Source organism: Dipodomys merriami, unplaced genomic scaffold (assembly GCF_024711535.1).
Source record: "Dipodomys merriami isolate MVZ:Mamm:240054 unplaced genomic scaffold, mDipMer1.0.p SCAF_2, whole genome shotgun sequence".
Lineage (NCBI taxonomy): Eukaryota > Metazoa > Chordata > Mammalia > Rodentia > Heteromyidae > Dipodomys > Dipodomys merriami.
This window is the reverse complement of record NW_027203381.1, coordinates 92,859,245-92,878,519: the sequence shown is the minus strand read 5'-3', so window position 1 is coordinate 92,878,519 and position 19,275 is coordinate 92,859,245. Positions and strand designations below refer to the sequence as shown.

Sequence of the window (19,275 nt, the reverse complement as noted above, 5' to 3'; positions counted from 1 at the left end):
AGAGGCATATCTGAGTATCACTTCCACATTTGTTCACTTTCCTTCCTATGGCTGAATGCGCTGTCCTTTCCAAACTAGAGCTTGTTTGCTGTCAAACATAAGAAATGTGCCCCACACCCATTCTTATACAATCTAATGTATCATCCCCATGGAGTCCAATTCCCGAGAAGCCAGATTCATGTTCTGCTCTCATGAAAATTCCTCTTGTTTCCTGCACAGGTAAAAGTTTTTAAGATGACTGTGGAAAGATGAAGCCAACACTTCTCTCCCTGAGGCATTACTTTGTAATAAAGGCTGAAGATCTTCTATTCAGCTGGCCCTGGTGTTTCTTGCCTTTAATCCTAGCTACTAAAGAGGCTGGTATCTGAGGATTGTGGTTCCAAAGAAGCCCAGGCAAAAAGATCCATAAGACTCTTATATCCCGTTAACCAGCAAAATGCTGAAGTGGAGCTTTAGTTCAAGTGGTAGGTATAATGCTAGCTTTGGGCAAATATAAAGAAAGAATAAAGAAAAAAAGAGCTCAGGGACAGCACACAGGCCCTGAGTACAAGTTCCAGGAACCCCTTCCCCTGAGATTGTACATTTAATTTACATTCAATAGATAAAATTTCTTCTGCCTCTATCAGAAAAAAGTACCAACAAAAAATATTTTCTTCCTGTGACTGGTTGTGTTTAATAACATGTACTTTTTCTTGAGTTTACTGGCTTGCCTTGTAACAAAAGTAGATATTGAAGCAGTGCTTCAAAGAGAATGCAATTAAAATTTAATTTTACAAACAAAAGAAATGTCATTTTAGAAAAAACAATAATTTTATGTCACATTAATTTTAGATAGCAAGAGAAGAGTTTATTCTGTGATTTATATCACAACAGACTTTTTCCTTGAAAAAGAGCCTTTAAAAAATGCCAAGGTCAAAGTACCAAAAAGTAATCAAATAAAGAACATCATAGGTAAAACCTGCCAACTGTAATAGAAATGTAAGTATAATTACACTCAGGAAAGAGATATTGCCAACAAAGAAAATATGCCTTAAAAATTCTTGGTGCCATTAGAAACTGATGGACATGAGTGAGATCTAATATCATTATGTTTAGAAATGGCTTCATCCAAATCCAGCTGTACTCCATTGATATTCACTTCCATGCAGCCATGATAGAATGCATTTACTGGTGTGGCATTAAAGGGAATGTCTGCAAAAAGAGAAATTTCACTGTTATCCCAAGTCTTTCAGAAGCACACTAATTGCCAATATAGTAAGAAGCCAGAGACTTAACCAAATTTAACCAAATCCTAATGGAGAAGTTCATAGTGAGATTATATTTAATGAATATGTATTGTCAGTAATTATACACATGATACTATGTATAGAAGATATCATATTCTTGTTATGTTCCACATTTATTATAAAGATAATAATATTTATTATTTTCTCTTTTAAAGTTGAGTAGCAGACTAAGCAATGTTAAATCATGTATCCAGCTCTGAATTATAACTACTTGGATGAGTTGTGATAATTACAGCTTTTTATTACTTTTCCATATTACTTTTTAAAATTACTTATTATTTATTACTTAAAAGTAGATTTTTCTATTTTTCCTAAGAAGTTGTTTCTTGTTAAACATATAATAGCAGGTCACAATTAACAATTCAGTTTTATGTAATAATAGTATTATCTTTTAAAAAATAATTTTAAATACTCTTCAGTGAATAGATAAAGATCATAGTAGGGCTCTTAGAATTTGCTACACTTTGACTCTTTTAATCAACTTTATTCATCTATATCATCTTCAAGAATGCCAGCTCCATCCAATTGTGTCCACACATGGACAGTGCTGATCTCACTTCTACCACTTAGTTAAAGTCACCTAATCCTTCACAAAATGGATGTACATTTTAGTCTCACCTTCAGAGAAATTGTTTTTGCTACAATTAAGTCAAGTCCTCATTTTGGAGAAAATCCTTCAAAGAAGTGATAACAATTATCATTGTTTTAATAATTTTTCAAACAGTTTATTATATACCTCTGATTGTAAAAGTCTGAACAGCATGGCCCATATACATTTATCTTATTACGTTATCCTTAGTATGTGGAATGCATGTTCTAAATAAATAGTAAAAAATGATAAATGCATTAGCTTTGGTTTAGTTTATTTTTAAACTCAAATAAAAATGTATCAACTAAATGTAGGTACAAACATCCAGAAAAAGAGTAATAAGTATAGAATTTTTGTCTTCCCTTCTGATGCCTTTTTCGCTAAAATTCTATGTTTAAAACACCATCAATTGTGTTAAAAATAAACTTTGAAAACTCAAGAAAATATCATCAGATACCTGGAAGGCCACCCAAGTAAGTGGTCACTGTACCCTTCATTGCTTTGTCTAAGATGGCAAGTTGCTTTTGAAGGTCTTCAGAGTAGATGGTATCCTTTTTATGTGGATTCCACAGCTCCAGACTGTTTTTGTTGACTTTGAATTTCAGATAAGATGGTTGACCGGAACAGAGATTTGTAGCCTCAATTCTAGATACTACCACATTTTCAACAGACACTAGAATATCCTAGAGAGATATAAAAGGTTTTCAGTCACCACATCCTTCAATTCCCCTTTCAAAACTTCACCTCTCAGAAATAAGAAAAAAAATAGTAATCATGGATCTTTATATAACCCTGAAGATCATGCTTTAGTTTGAGCCAAACACATAGGTTATGTCATTAGTCTTTAAAAGATGTACCTTTTTACAACCATTTCAAGGAGAAAGTGAAGGAGAAAAAGAGATGAAGTACAAGAAAGGATCATTCAGGTTTAAAGATACCTGAGAATTTTCAGACCTAGAGTCCACCAAGGACAAGGCAAAGGGCACTGTGTTTCCAGAAACCAGAGCAAGCATCACGCCAGTGCCTGAAGATGGACGAATATTCAAACTCACATTTATTTGCCAAACCAAAGCATTTGTTATGTTACCTGTTTAAAACAATGAAACAAGGCAAGATGAATGTACTCCTAAATGCACCAGAAAAACAAAAACAGTTATTACAATCTAATACATTACAGCTTATATAACTTTTCAATGTCCCTTTATCAACAAGCTATATATCCTAGGCAAAAGAAAGCATGGTTTTTAAATGTGGCCAATAAACATAATCACAATTAGATTTCCCTCTACACTTTTATTTTTCCAGATGAGAATTGTGAATTGTTGTATTAAGAATTATTATAAATTTGCCCTGATTGTTCTTTTTCAGACATAGCTTCTATCTCACATATTGACCAATATTCAAACCTCAGAGTAGCTCAAAATTAAAATACACATTTAGAAAGAAATTCAACAGATTTATTGTAACTTTCTTGGGGGAAAATTTTGAGTATAGCAGCCATCATCACCCCACCATTCCTTATTCTAAAACAATGGTAAGGAAAATATGATTTATGCACATGGAGGAGACAGATGGTTTGGTAGTAAAAACTAAGTCAACAATTGATTTTGAAAGTAAGCTGCTAATTCTTGTATTGTCACCATCCTGTCTTAACACTTCACCTCTTATTTCATAGGTTAATTATCTTCCAGAGTAAGGGGCCAACCACAGAGAACGCAATGCACTTTAAAATAGGTCAATTGAAACTACTCAAAATGAATTAAGCTATATTCCAATAAACTTTAAGAGCAAAAAGCATATTCAACTGTCTTTATTTACCTAATATACCAGAATGTTTTTATAAAAAATACATAGCAGTACACATAAGACTATGTTTTGTATAATAGGTACTCAATAATGTTTATTGAATAAATTATCTCTGCTCATCAAGAAAGGCTTTAGTCATTGAGGAGACAAGAGAAAAATAAAATGGGCAATCACTTACTGTAATCTATGCTAAATTGAGCAACTCCAGATCCAGGATAGTAGGAGCCCTTTTCCACAGTGACAAGGCAATGCTTATTTTGTTTTCCTTGAATAATTTCCTTTGCTCCTAAAGCTCCTTGCTTCAATAAATTCCATCCTCGTATACATCCATCCATACGTGGGTTAATCTAACAAATTAAAATTAGGTCAAGGAGTACATTTTAAATTGAAATCAGACCAATAAGTAACTTCCTTGATTCTAGGTATAGGTTTCATTTGGATGGAAAGCCCTTTGTTTGGTGACCTTTGAAAATATCTTAAATATTTTGACTTTAATCTATTATTTGACCTTTTTGAAGTATACTTTAGATAGATAGTATTTCCCAATAAATATGAACTTAAGCTATCTCAGGACTCCACTAGAATTCCAATGACTTTTAACTTCTTCTGTCCTACCTGCATCTCCGATGTTATCTATATCTAACAGTAAATTCTCTTTTTTTTTGTTAATATGCTGTGCATAAATTTTATGTATGTTATTTTCTGGTAAACTGAAAAGGCATGTGCTTTATTGATGACTTCCATTGTTACAATACTTACAGTTTTATCGCCTTTTATTGAAAATGTGATGTACAGAGGGGTTACAGTTACATAAGTAAGGAAATGCATACAATTCTTGTCAAATAATGTTAACCTCTGCCCTTGTTTTCTCCAGCTTGTAGCAATGAATTCTCTGAGTGTTTCTGGCTCAGGCTTTATTTGCCTGAGCAACTAGCTGCTTTCTGGTTTTCTTTATGGAACTTTGTAACAACTTTATCTTGCTAATACACACTATAAAAACTTGCATTCAGCCTTCACCTAAGTGGCAAGTCTGATTCAAGATTTGTGGTAGCCATTTCATATATGGCTGTTTTTTAATAATTTATTTTACTTTACAAATGAATGTCTTAATTTTGGGGGGGGGTCTGGTCATGGGGGCTGAACTCTGGGCCTGGGTGCTGTCCCTCAGCTATTCAGCTCAAGGCTAGTGCTCTACCACTTGAGCCACAGCGCCACTTCTGGCTTTTTTCTTTTTGCTTATGTGGTGCTGAGGAATCGAACCCAGGGCCTCAGGCATGTAAGGCAAGAGCTCTACCACTGAGCCACCTTCCCAGCCCCAAGAATGTCTTAATTTTTCTGCCTCAATGCTCAAATATATAACCAGGTCTGCGGTCAGTAATCCTAGTTACTCAGGATGCTGAGATCTGAGGATCGAGGTTTGAAGCCAGCCCAGGCATGAAATTCCATGAGATTCTTATCTTCAAGTAACCACCAGAAAACCACAAATGGTTCTGTGGCTCAAAGTGGTAGAGTACTAGTCTTTGGTGAAAAAGCTTAGAGATAGTACTCAGGCCCTGATTTCATACCCCAGGACCAACAAAAAAAGAAGAAACAAAAGGACAACTCTATTTATTTTGACATGGTTTAACTAATTCAGATTTAATACAATTTAAAATAAATTATGAAAGGTGAATATAAAGTAATACAACTGGATGTTAAATGAACAAGCTCATTCAGCAGGCCCATGATAGTCAGTTTCCTTCAAGAAACCTTTTTGAAAAACCATTTAAAAATCATGTTATATCTGTTTTATAAATTCCATCTCAATCTCTAAATTTAGAACTAAAATTGAATTGAGAAAGATACTTTCTTGGTTTCTATAATACAGTATTTGGATATAAAGTATGTATTCATCTATTTGATGGTCAAACATGACAATTATAATGTTAGTATTAAAATGACCCTTGTGAGTTTTTTTTAAAGTCTACTTCTCTTGTGTAATGCTGAGGATTTAAACACACACACACACACACACACACACACACACACACACACACACACACACACACATACACACACACACATATCATTTTCCTCATTTCCCCATTATAATTTCCAGGATTGCTAAATTTATTTTTCCATGTTTAATTCACATGGTCATAGTTGATCTGTTTAACAAAATATGCCCATGGACTTTCAAGGAAAGCACATCTTGAAACACATCTTCAAAAATGAACTCACTCATGATCAATGATATATGTTTGGATTGTTACCTGTTTAATGAGTAGATTTTCCACATTCCGAGGTAATCCTGCAAAATATATTTTGGTTTCCAAAAACCCTTCTGTAGGTTTAAAAAGGCTTCCAATTTTATTTATATTCATCACAGCTTCTTTAGCTATTTTAATGCTAATACGATCTTCTAATTCTTCCACAGACACCTACAATTATCAAAATAAAAATGTCCATATAACCAAACATCATTATGTATCATTTGAAATACTGTATTGAAAAATCTCTCATTTACACTCATGTGCTAAGAATTTTTGGAGCTACAATGTATTAATGAACCATCAATATTACAACAAATAAAAATGTAATGTAGTTATGATAAAAGATATAATGTGAGAAAAGAAATTCTTTTTTGTATCATTAAAAACTTTGTATGTCCTTCCCCCACAGTATAACCTCTGCTTTCACTGTATTTGATGTCAGTATAATTTGTGGAGGGGAAGGGGAAAAACAAGTCGTTTAAATAGGGATACAGGTGGACCCATTGCAACAATGAGAAGTACAAGTCGTTATGTCGAAAACGAACTTTACAACTTGGGGGGGGCAGGGAGGATTGGGGGGAATGGGGGAGTATGGGAAGGGATGGGAAGGGGAAACAAAGGAGGAGCCTACAATGCTTGATAAGAAATGTACTCATTATCTTGCCCATGTAATTGTAACCCCTCTGTACAGTATTTTCACAATAAAAAAATTAAAATAAAAAAACTTGATAAGCTATTAAAATACTGAATTGACAACTTACAAAAAAGAGACAGCACTATACTTAGCATGTTAGTTATTTCACTTGTCTTTATGTGAAACTGTCTTTAATTTTATTTTTATATAATCATTTTATAGAAGTAGGTTTTAATTAAAACATGAATATGCTATTAAAAAATAGTTCAACAAGGTCCATAAACACTGGAGATTAAAATGGAACTGCTGGATGCTAGTGGTTCAGACCTGTAATCCTAGCCACTCAGGATGCTGAGATCTGAGGATCTCAATACAAGGCCAGTACAGACAAGGAAAGTCCTATCTCCAATAACCCACCAGAAAACCAGAAGCATTGCTGTGGCTCAAGTGATAGAGTGCTAGCCTTGAGCTGAAGAGCTAAGGGACAATGCCCAGGCCCAGAGTTTAAGTCCCATGACCAAGGGGAAAAAAAAAAAGCTATGAAACTGAGTAGCTGACATTCAGCTCACATAGCTTCTCTCCATTGAGAGCATCAGAGACAATTATATTACCTTACAGGTAAAATTATACCTTTGCCTTTATCTAAATGCATACCTTTGTATTATCCAAATTTAACCAAATTATTCTTAAAATATATGATAATATTCTTGGGTTAAAATTTTAATTTTTCTCTCTTGCTGAAGAAGGTGATTTTATGAGTAGTTATTCAAGGGCACTAACTGGACAGTAAAATGTGTTCTTCAGTACATTTAGGGAATGGTTGTACAAATCAGATAATCTTAATATAGATGTAGTGGGAAATATATATGTGATAGCAAATCTACACTGATGAAAACATCAGTTGAAGTCAGAGATGTTGAATGCTTTCTTAGATTGGTTCTATGCTGATAATATTTGAATATTGTTATATCTGGCTATAGACATTTGCTGAGATTAGAAGTCTAAAATCTAGTAACAGCCCAAAGACAGCTCCCCAAAGTGCCCACATCTCCAATTAAGAGTCACACCTTTACTGTATTGTTATATCATGTTACATCATGAGTAGCATCAGTTACTAACTTCATAGTTTTGTGCTCAAGAATAAGTGGAATGCCTGACTAATTCTAGTAGAATCTTACAGAAAAAGTGAGTGCTTGAGTAAATAAATGATAGGAGGAAATGATGGAGCCTCTCACACAGACTCTTGCCAGTTCCCATAATCATGGTCCCTTTCGGGTACCAAATTTTAAGAGCAAGTGGTTCTTCTCTCACTTACACTATGCTGAACCTAGCAATGACACTCCCCAATATGGATAAACTGTAATCTCTTCTCTGGAAAAAAGAGCTATTTAATCCAGGTGATTGAAGAGATGATCTCAGCTAATAAAATGAAAGCAATTAGTAGCACTATCTTAAAGATGTTAGCTTTAAGTTCTCTGTTTTGTATCTACTACTATAAACTGGACAAAAATGATTACTTTTCTATATATTTATATTTAAAAATAAATTGACATTTTTATTTTTGTGACTGTATTATTTCTCTGTAATTAAAAAAAAAGTATGAGAGTAGTTTTCCTTGATCAGTTAAGGTCTTTACACAAACTCATATGCCTGCTAATTGTGATTCCTGACCTGCTTGAGAGACACCATTGCTCACTTAATGACAGCCATTAAGAAAGGCAAAAAGTTAAAAGACAGAAGACTTCAAATAAGTAACAGAAAAAATTACTTACAGGACACCCTAAATATGCTAGATGAGGATAACAATTCTAGGCTATCTCATGGATTTATAATATGTGGAAAATGTAGGATATACTTCATAATGTATTAGATAGCCCAACCCATTTTAGTTGGCTGTCACTATAAGAAAAAAAATCTCAATTTTAGACACACTGCATCAAAGTGAGAAGATCTTTATGAAATCTGTAAAACATACCATATTCCAAAGGCCATTATTAATAACGTTGCCTCCAGATGTGATTTGGGTTGCATATTCATTCTTAAATTGCACTTCAATTTTTCCCTCACGGAGTGCAATCAGGAGCCATGCAGAATGATCAAGAGATTCTGCAAACAATATGATGCCTTCTGAATCATATGTCCGGAAATCAAATTCTGCTGAAAATCTAAACAATAGACAAAGGGAAGTCTTTAATAATAAGAAATATGAAAGGATTAATGTATTATCTTTTTTCTTGTATTGCCAGACAGCAATATACTGAGTCAATTATCTACTTCATTCTCTGGAGAGAAAGGCAGATTTAGGCTGTTCATGTGTGCTTTCCAGTTCCATGTGTGTTTAAAATCTGGTTATCATATTTTTTTGCTTATTGTTTAAGTCTTTTTTCCTTGATGACCAGATGCTTTGGTAATTTTTCATCTTTTTTGGCATATGTTCGAAAGCATCTTTCAAATGTTGGAATTAATACACATCTGTAAGTATTCGATATATTGTATCTCTCCTGGAACCTTTTATACACTATAACATCTGAACTTAGGATGTGTGTGTGTGTGTGTGTGTGTGTGTGTGTGTGTGTGTGTGTGTGTGTGTGTGTGTGCGTGTGCATGTGCATGGGTTCTGTATTCATAAATGATTAGTAAAAAATGTTACCATTTCATGATTGGCTGATCCATCAAAAGATGTACTTTGTGATTTCATATATGTTGAGTGGATCATTCACAAAGCACTATTGGGACAGCATCTTATGAATGCAAATATAATGAACTTTCATGTGTGCTAAAGAAGATAAAATAAAAAATAATAAAAATAAAACCCTTTGGCCAGCAACCCTTGAAAAGCAGCAGCCATGGCTTTGCCCTATGCCATGCCTGTGGGGCTTATTTGAGCCACACAGTTCCCAAGAATGTGATCAAGCAGAGGGACAGCCACACCCATGAGTACCTCACCAAGCACACAAATTAATGCTGGGAACACACAGAGCCAAAGGAAGCAAGAGAAGCTGACCAATGTTTGTACATGCCAGGAAGAAAATGTCTCTCAAGAAGGTCTGAATCCCCCCTCCTCTCAATGCATAATAAAACTTTCATAGCAATAGTCCCTATTGCATGTAATCCTAGCTACTCAGGTGGCTGAGATCTGAGAATTGCAATATGATGCCAGCTGGGGCAGGAAAGTCTGTGAAACTATCATCTCCAATTAATCACAGAAAAAGCCTGCAGGAATGCTATGGCTCAAGTGGTAGAGAACTAGCCTTGAGCAAACAGAGCTAAGGGACAGCACCCAAGCCCAAAGTTCAAGCGCCATGACCAGAACCAAAAGAAGAAAAAAAATCTTTCATAGAAAAAAAAGAAATATTTTAAAACACAGCTCTACTTTGATTTCAAAAGCACTAATTGAATAAGTAAGTAGAATACTTAAAATCTGAATGAATTCAGTGTAGCCATATGCTTGGGGTATCAGTAACAGGCAATGTCTGTTGTGATTAAAATTTGAGTCAGAACTTTGGACAATTCTAATAAGTCAAACAAAAATACCACACCCTTGCTCCATCATACAATAATTAATGTATTCTTAGTAACAGGGGGCTATTTGTAATGGGGCACAGATCTTCCTCAAAGTGATCAAAGAAGAAGTTACAAAATAAACTTTTCCACCTTCAAACTCCAGAGAAGTATTTGAAAGAGGTAAAATCAGAAGTAAATTATGTTGGACGGGCAATAGCATAGTGGGAATACACTGACCTAAGTGTACATTAAAAAACAAAACAACCATTTGTTTGGAATTAGGACTCTATCGTCTTTCATAATTATCTTAGCCTTTCACTGAGGCAACATAGGGATTATCTTGCCAAAATTCAAATCTGTGGATGGTCAGGATCTTCCAGAAGTTGATCCTATTATGGAGACAATTTCCTTTCCTTTGGAAAATCATGCTAAAATGATATTTCAAAAAGTTGTGTTCTGCATATTTTGTTTCTGGAATACATCATCTTCTTACTGATTATTACACTGGGGACCAATTTATTCTGTTTCAGAACTATCATAGAGTTGAAAAAAATGAATTTGTTAACATTTGAGGAGAAAGTATTTGTGGAAAACACAGGTGAAGGAATTCGCTTTAAAAATAAAAAGCACCAGCTGTTCTTTATATTGGTTATAGAGGTAGCACACTTTATAAAAATTCCATATATTTCCATAGATATACTGTATTTCCAAAAAGTATGAACTAGTTAAATTATAAAGAAAGCAATAAATTTAGAAAAATAAGCATTTGACCAATTCTGATTCAAGAATTACCAAATAGATATGCACATTTCCTTAAGTATCTGAAAATACAATGTATTTAATATTTTCTTTCCTTATTCTCATTTTTCACATAGCTGGGAAGGTCTGTAATTAATCACCCTCACTGGGTGATATTGTTGATCTGAGTTGTTCATAAGGAAAAACTAATTCATTTCAAAATTTTATTTCAATATTATTCTAAGATTCATTAGAAAATGAAGAATAATGGATAAAGCAACATGTTCACTGAGGAAGCTTAGCTTAGAATGATCAGAAAAATACTCTAGTAGGACAACAATTAGAGACGTGAAGGAGTAAACTAATGATAAGATTCTCCCAAATCATCTGGCTGATAATATTTCTAGGTTTTCTTGTTTGGCAATACCAATTCATTACCTTTTGAACCTTTTCAGGTACTTTCCTTCTGTCCTTACCTGTTTAACTTCTAGAAACTATCATTCACAGTGCTTCCTCACCTGGTGATATCTGGCAAACGAAATTTTAAATATAAAACAACTCCTGCAAACTGCTCTGCCAAGTAGAGTAATTCATAATTTTTGTCAAGGTTCAATGAAAGGCACACTGGAACAGCCTTGGAAAAGAAATAAGATGTATAGGTTACTGATTGATGCCAGTGTCCAGGTATGCTTCCTTTGCCTGCTTTCTAATAGATCCTCTGAGATTCACTAAAATAAGGTAAGGCTATCTTTAAAGATAATAAATAAAACCTTTTTATACTTATTTGCATGATCCATTAATACATGCTCCAAGAATATGTTTGCTTTAAAATTTCATTCAACCCAGGTAGTTTTACAATTTTTTATTAATGGTTCCACATTTTTATTTATGTTTCCTCAGCATATCCCAGTGTTAAACATACTTTTTTACTTCAGACACCAACATGTATTTCTTTAATAAGCTACCAGATATAATGCTTTATCTGAATTATATCCAAAAGTTAGTGTTGTTTGTGGTTGGAAATAGAAGAATGAATGTGAACAGCACTGTGTTCGCTTGCTCATATATTAAGCAAAAATGTTCTGAGCAAAACTATGCTGTCCAGAAAAGCTGGAGGAAATAAACTTAAATTAAGATATCATATACCAGACATGATGATGAATAGCTAGAAACAGAAGGATCACAAATTTAAGGTAAACCTGGGCTATGTTGTGAGATCCTTTATGATAGAAAATAATAATAATGATAAAAAATGAAAAGATTGATGGGAATCTGCTTTGGTCTCATAACTCAATACTGCTCCCATGGCTTGCCCCACTGACTACCCTTCCCACAGGAGAAATCTCCAGCCCAGTCTCCAGCCCAGAATCCTGATCTAAATATGAAAGCTCACTCCCCCACCCACTCAAATGATAGATGCCTGAGAGATCAGGCAAGACACTGGCTCCCCAGGCATAGACCTGCACCATAAACTCAGGAAACACTTTGAAATCTCTAGCTACATGGGACCCTGATCCCCATCCATTACCCCTACTTCAGTCCTTTTACCCCTGTGCCCATTATGCCAGGCCTCCTGTCTCCTGACTCTCCTCATGTTACCCAGTTGCCTTATTCAACTTTCCTGTTGAGGTTGTTTTCTGATCTTTCTTTATCCTAATACCTTGGAGCTCAGTTTCCTAACAGAGACATTATCTCAAGGTTCCAAGAAATTTACAGGGGAGTGATTTAAAGCCTTCATGTCTTTTATCCAGTATTTGTTTGTTAAAATTGAAAACAAACATTAAAATAGAAAGTTGTTACCATTAAATGGTAAGTTAATGGGCATAGGAAGGGGGTGGGGAATATTAGATAGATGATAGATAGATAGATAGATAGATAGATAGATAGATAGATAGATAGATAGATAGATAGATTCTAACAAAAAAGTTGTTTTGATTTATGACCATCTTTACAAGTCCAAACATGCCTTTACACATGACTGAACTTGTCAGCATGGCCTACAGAAAAGTAGACACTAGAAAATGTTTTCACTAAGGTTTCTATGTACATTATCTTTTCACAAATAGGAATATTAATATCAGCTTTCCTTATCTCTTAAGTAAATGTACACTGCATTCTGTAAATAAGTAGGCTCCAGATGAGTTTTCTCAAAACTATGATCCTATTAGCCCTTAAAAAAAAAAGAACAGTCAATAATTATCTCCTGTGGAGGATAATTAAAAATCAGGACTTATAGCTGGCTTAGAACTATAGAAATTCTTGTAGAAAACCTGCATTTTTCTGATTTTCTTCAGCTATATGAAAATAAGTACATGGACTTATAATTTTGTAAAAGAAGTGAGAAGTTCTGTATTATAAAATGTTTACCTCACAACTCTTCTGATCTTTGCCAAGTTTGAATCTTTTCTTCCCATCACAATAACAAGAGTAGCTTCCAGGATAATTGACACAAAATTGAGCACACATGTTCTCTGAGCATTCATCCACATCTGGAGTAAAAAGAGCACAGATATTCCCATGTCCTTCAAATATTCAGTCCATAGACAGAGGATTCATCTCATTTTAGTATTGAATAATCAAAAACAGGGAAGGAAATTTATATGACATCATCTTTAAATACTGGACCTAGAATTTTAAATGAGTTACAATGTAGTTTTTACTTATTTACACAATTGAAATAGTTATACTGCTTTTCTGGCTTTCATTTTGAAAGGAAAAAATGACTTAGTGCCTAATCTCTCATTCCTGATTATATAAACTTTCATTGAGATTATCTCTCAATTAATTTCTTTGAGGATTGGGTCACAAGGGCATCAACTCTTCACAAGTTAAGTAATACAAGAAAACTCATTGTTTAATGGTTGAAACTTCTGTTTGGGGTACTGAAAATGTTGGGAAAGTGAGAGTTGTGAGAGATACACAACCATGTGAATATAGTTACTACCATCAAGCTCTACACTGAAAATGGCTTACAAGGTACACTATGTATTATTGATTTGACTAGTTTTAGCCCCAGTATTAAATTCATTTTGAATCTTTAAAATATTTAAATTTGAGATTTAGGCTAGGTGTAGGGGACAGGACTGTAATCTTAGCAATCAAGAGGCTAGAGGGAGGAAAGGAGGAAGAGAGGAAACAAGGAAGAAGAGAGGGAAAGGAGGATCAGAGAGGGAGAGAGAGGGGGGAGGAAAAGGGAGAGAGAGAGAACTAGAGAGAGAGGGAGGGAGGGAGGGAGAGCGAGAGAGAGGAGATAAGCTAATTTGAATACTATGATTAAAGAAACAAAACCATTCAATATTGAAGCTAGTTGAGACACACATGGCATAGAGGCCAGGCCACATCTAGACATGCTGACATGATGATCAGTATCTCTCAACTTTCTAGAGCTCAGTTATATCCATTACAACAGATTTGGTTGTTTCCTACTGTCCAATGACTTATAATCACATACAACACGACTGAAAATATTAGAAAAAAAAACAAATTTAGACCTCATTTTTCTCACATCTATGGCTTTTTTCCTATTTTTTTATTTTTTTATTGTGATTAAGTGATTACATAATTTCCCAAATTTCACAGTATTATGGAATAATGATGCTCATTTAAAGTCACAAGCTCATTCTAACTTTCCTGGAGCAAATTGTCTATCATGGTGTATAACATATAATGGTGTACACATATACACCATACATCACATCTATGGTTTAAGCTTGTTTTCCTTCTCAAAGAAAGATTTTCTTAATCTTTGAATGTTACATAAGTTTTGTAAACATACAGTTTCAACTATCTCATTATTGGTATCCTAACAAAACCAGTGATCTTCAATATAACCCAGGGTTTGAAGTCACCCTCTGTACCATTAACAGTGAAACCAACACCATTTACCTTCACAAGACTTTGATTTAGGATTATATCTGTAGCCTTCGGGACACAGACATTCAAAGTCTCCAGGAGTGTTCTTACACACAGCTGTGCCACAAACACTTGGCTTTGCAGCACATTCATCCACATCTAAAACAAAAACCAATATATTAAAGAACAATTTTATCCTACCAGAAGATGCTGGCAGGGAACCTTTGTGATTTCAGGATCTAACCTAATACATACATTATATATTAAAGTATTATTTATAATATATACAATGTGAAACAACTGACTAGTCTTTTTATAATAAAAAAGCATTAATTCTATCATCAGGATATAGTTCACTAAACATCATTTTTATATAAATTCATAGAAAATTTGTATAAAATTTTGATATGAGTTTGATAGAAATTTTCTATGAATTTAATGGATTTAATTATGTTGTTGTTTGCCAGTCTTTTTATAGTTATATAAAAAAGACAGGGATTTTGTTATACTTACCTAGTAGTTTCAAATATGAAAACATTTAAAATAATATTCTTAAAATACTTCAAATGAACTTGTAAACAAACTTCTGAAATTTGGTCTGAAAAGTGGATTCATTTCTTACTACCATATATGTTACAAAATTAGAAGGCTCATCTTTTGCAACATGTTTCATTAAAAACAGACAAATATCTAATCTATTCATTCTTTTTGCCATTACTGGTTGTTTGACCTCAGAGCTTTGTACTTCTCAGCTGGTGGTATACTCTTGAATGCCACTCCTCCAGATTAGCTTTTGCCTATTATTTTGACCTCTTAGATGTCTAAGAGGTTTGTCTTCAAAATAATGGCTTCAAATCTTGATCCTTTAGATCTCAACTTCCTGAGTAGGTAGGATTATAGATGTGAGGTGGTGGCACCTGGCTAGCTAATTCATCTATTCTTATTATTCCAAAGGGGTTCATGTTTAAAATGGAGATAAGTAAGATCATAAGATCTAGCCCAATATAAGCTTTATTGCTAAATTAATATTGCAGAAATATTGCAGCTAGCTACTAGGAACACTTAACAAGGAAAACTCACAAGTGATAGAAATAGCTCCATGGAGATGTAATTACTAGTGAACATTCTTTATCTGTACTCATCAGAGAAGTATAAATTCAGAGTTGAAAATATGTTATCTATTCTGAAGAATTGGCAATTGGCAAGTTTTAGCCTCCTCTCCCCCCAGAGAGGAATAGCCAAATTGTTTTTTTAAAGCAATGGTATCAATCCCTCATTTTAATGGATTTAGCTGTATCAATGCTAATATTCTGTAATTCTGTAAAAAAAATTACCAATGAGGTAAACCACTAAATAGTACCTGTGATCTTTCTGTTTTTTTTCTTACAAGTTACTGTGAATCGTTAGTTAAATCAAAATATTTTTAATTTTTTTTAAAGTGATAAAATTCTTATTTCCAAAAGAATGTGAGCCAATTTGACTAAAATCACTTGTTCTGAGGTTCATTTACAGAGAAATAGGTAAATAATATGAATTTATGATATTGAAGTTGGATCTCAACACTGAGATCTCTAAAACCTGGTAAAAAATTTTCTTCCACCACATATAAATAATTATTGGCAACTTAAGCATATTCATATCTTGGCTAAACTTACATACAATTGTTTTAAGCATACTTTTAAGTAATTTTTTTTCATTATTGAGATTAAGTGATTACATAAATCTCACAAAATTCACAGTGTTGCAGGATAAGTGATACTTAGTTAAAGTCACAAACATATTTTAACCTTCACAAGCCACATTGTCATTATCATGGTCTAAAGCTTATGGTCTCTACAAATTTTGACACTACAGCTATTTTTTTCCAAATTGGATGATATGTACATTTCTTTCCTTTTGCTTAGTGTAAGCTATTACCCTTTCTCTCTCATTCCCTCCCTCCCATAACTGCCCTTGAGTTAGTTTTATGCATATTTTTTAACTTCTGCAGTCTTTTGCTTACATATCATAAATAAAAGACTGTATAAGTGGAGAACATAATAAAATATCCTAGGTCAAGAAACTTTCTTTTTTATTATACTTTTTTTATTGTGAATATACTGTACAGAAGGGTTACAATTACATGGGCAAGATAATGAGTACATTTCTTATCAAGCATTGTAGCCTCCTCCTTTGTTTCCCCTTCCCATCATCCCCCCCAACCCAATCCTCCCCGGCCCCCCCCCCCCACCGCACCAAAGTTGTAAAGTTCGTTTTTGACATAACGACTTGTATATCTCATTGTTGCAATGGGTCCACCTGTATCCCTATTTAAACGATTTGTTTTTCCCCTTTACCTCCATATCTTATTTTTGAAAGGGCATTCTGAAATTGTATATATGTATGTATTTGATTAATTAGCTCCATCGAGAAGATTAAACATGTTTGATAAGTTAAAATTCGTTTGGAAAAATCACACAATTCAAGTGTTTATATGTAGAAGTAGAAGGGGTATTCTGTGTAGTACATGTGTTATATGGAATTATAACAGTTTTTTAGAACTAATGTTTTAACAATATCACTATTTGAAATATCCAAACTAATACTTTCTAATAAGCCAATAAGAAAGAACAAAAGAAATCCTGAGCAAAAAAAATAATAGTTCTGTATGTATAGCCAAGGTATGGAAACAGCTTAGATGTCAAAGGACGGGGGGGGGGGGGGAGGAACCAATGAAACAGCAATACTCACAAGACAATATGTTGGAAATGATCTGTACAACTTTTGGGGGGTGGAGATTGGGAGGGAGGAAAAGTTGCAGAAAAAATGAGGGAGGGGGGTAACAAGTTCGACAAGAAATGTACTTATTACCTTACTTATGTAACTGCAACCCCTCAGTACATCACCTTGACAATAAAAAAAGTAGTATATATACACAATAGGATTTTACTGATCCATTAGGAAGAATGACATGACAATTGCAAAGAAATGAAAACTATTAGGTTAAGTGAAGTAAGTCAGAGACAAAGAGAAAAAGAACACATGTTTCTCTCATATGTGGAAGCTAGAAGTAATTCATAAATGCACAAGCAAACACATGTAATGTAGTATTCAAGTGCACACAAATACATTAACTGTAGTATGGTATTTATAGGAGAGAATTAAAATTGGATAATTCCTTAAAACACTAAATCACAGTCCAACAAAATGAATACCAGGAAACTGGCACTTGTGTGAGGGAGAGGCCAAAGGCAAGGAGTAGACAAATAAAGAGAGGAAGACAGGGAAAATGCAATTATGATATTACATGAATACTAGGAAAATTGAGTGGAAGGGTTGCATTGGGAGGGATGGGTGAGAATGATCAAAGAGATGACATCAATAAAGATGCATGAAAGAGTGATATCACTAAAGATACATTGTACCCAGGCACTGGTGGCTCACACTTGTAACCCTAGCTACTAAGGAGACTGAGATCTGAGGATCATGGTTCATTGCCAGCCTGGGAAAGAAAGTCCATGAGACTCTTATCTTCAATTAACCTCAGAAAATCCCTTTGTACAACTATTTAAAGACAATAAAAATAAAAATTTGAAAAAAAAGATAGATGGTCACAAGGTAGAAAATGGTTTTGAAGAATTTATTTGTAAATGCAGTTCATTTAAGATGCATTTGAGATGTACAAGTCGTCATGTCGAAAAATAAACTTTACAACTTTGGTGGGGAGTGGGGAGAAGACCGGGTGGGGGGAGTGGGGGAGTATGGGAAGGGATGGGAGGGGGGAAACAAAGAGGAGGCAACAATGCTTGATAAGAAATGTACTTGTTATCTTGCCCGTGTAATTGTAACTCCTCTGTACGGTATTCTCACAATACAAAAAAAAAAAAAAAAGATTACACAGCCTAAAAAAAAAAAGAATCATTTGACTATACTTTAAATATTATAGTAAACTTCAAGCCAAATACTACTAAGTGATAAGGGATAGACCATTCCTTAAAAGTTGAATTTAAGGAGTTACCAAAACAGATAAAGAAGGCAGAAAAGGAACCCTATAATTAATGAAGAAAATTTGATTTCATTTTAACTTGTCAAATATTATAATCTCTTTGCAAAACAAAGGAGGGAAGGGGTGAAGAAGACAAAGTTGAGGAAGAAGAGAAAAAAGTAAGTGTAACTAATTCCTATAGGCAAAATTTGACTTATGCCTTGGAAGTTTTGTGCAAATTACTTTATATGTATCATGAAACATTTGAAGAATTGTTCTAGCAATTGAAGCATCCAAACAGAAAGGCAAATATGAAAAAATTAAAATCTGGGAGACAATGATCTAAAGTAAAATAAATTCCCTAGCTAAAAACAAACTCACAATATGTAAATTTAGAGATTATTTAAGTCAGAAGAAAAAAGAAAAGAGTTACAATCAATGATTTTAAATGAATAAGAAAACAAGATGAACAGCTTTCTCAGAACCACAATAGAAAATTAAGTCCAAGATGAAGGTTTTATCTAGGAAATCACAAAAATAATTCTGAAAAGAAAATATTAAAATATAATGGCCAAAGCTTTTAAAGAGTACTTAAGATTTCTTTGTTTTGCTATTCAAAGGAAAAAAATAATAGTAGGTAACTTCTGAAA

At 33.8% G+C, this 19,275-nt stretch overlaps 1 protein-coding gene across 2 annotated transcripts in view; it reads right to left on the bottom strand.

Annotated features, from left to right (window-relative positions):
- The window catches only part of Pros1 (protein S), a 51,953-nt gene that overhangs the window by 1,008 nt on the left and 31,670 nt on the right, over positions 1 to 19,275 (bottom strand). For both annotated transcript variants that reach the window (XM_070030433.1, XM_070030432.1), the window contains exons 7-15: positions 14,695 to 14,820; positions 13,177 to 13,298; positions 11,328 to 11,443; positions 8,543 to 8,732; positions 5,934 to 6,101; positions 3,860 to 4,028; positions 2,814 to 2,962; positions 2,333 to 2,558; positions 1 to 1,191 (exon numbers count right to left, since the gene is read on the bottom strand). The exon at positions 1 to 1,191 is cut by the window's left edge. In XM_070030433.1, coding sequence (XP_069886534.1) covers positions 1,031 to 1,191; positions 2,333 to 2,558; positions 2,814 to 2,962; positions 3,860 to 4,028; positions 5,934 to 6,101; positions 8,543 to 8,732; positions 11,328 to 11,443; positions 13,177 to 13,298; positions 14,695 to 14,820 — 1,427 coding nt within the window. In that variant the 3' untranslated portion in view covers positions 1 to 1,030. The remainder of the gene's footprint in view (positions 1,192 to 2,332; positions 2,559 to 2,813; positions 2,963 to 3,859; positions 4,029 to 5,933; positions 6,102 to 8,542; positions 8,733 to 11,327; positions 11,444 to 13,176; positions 13,299 to 14,694; positions 14,821 to 19,275) is intronic.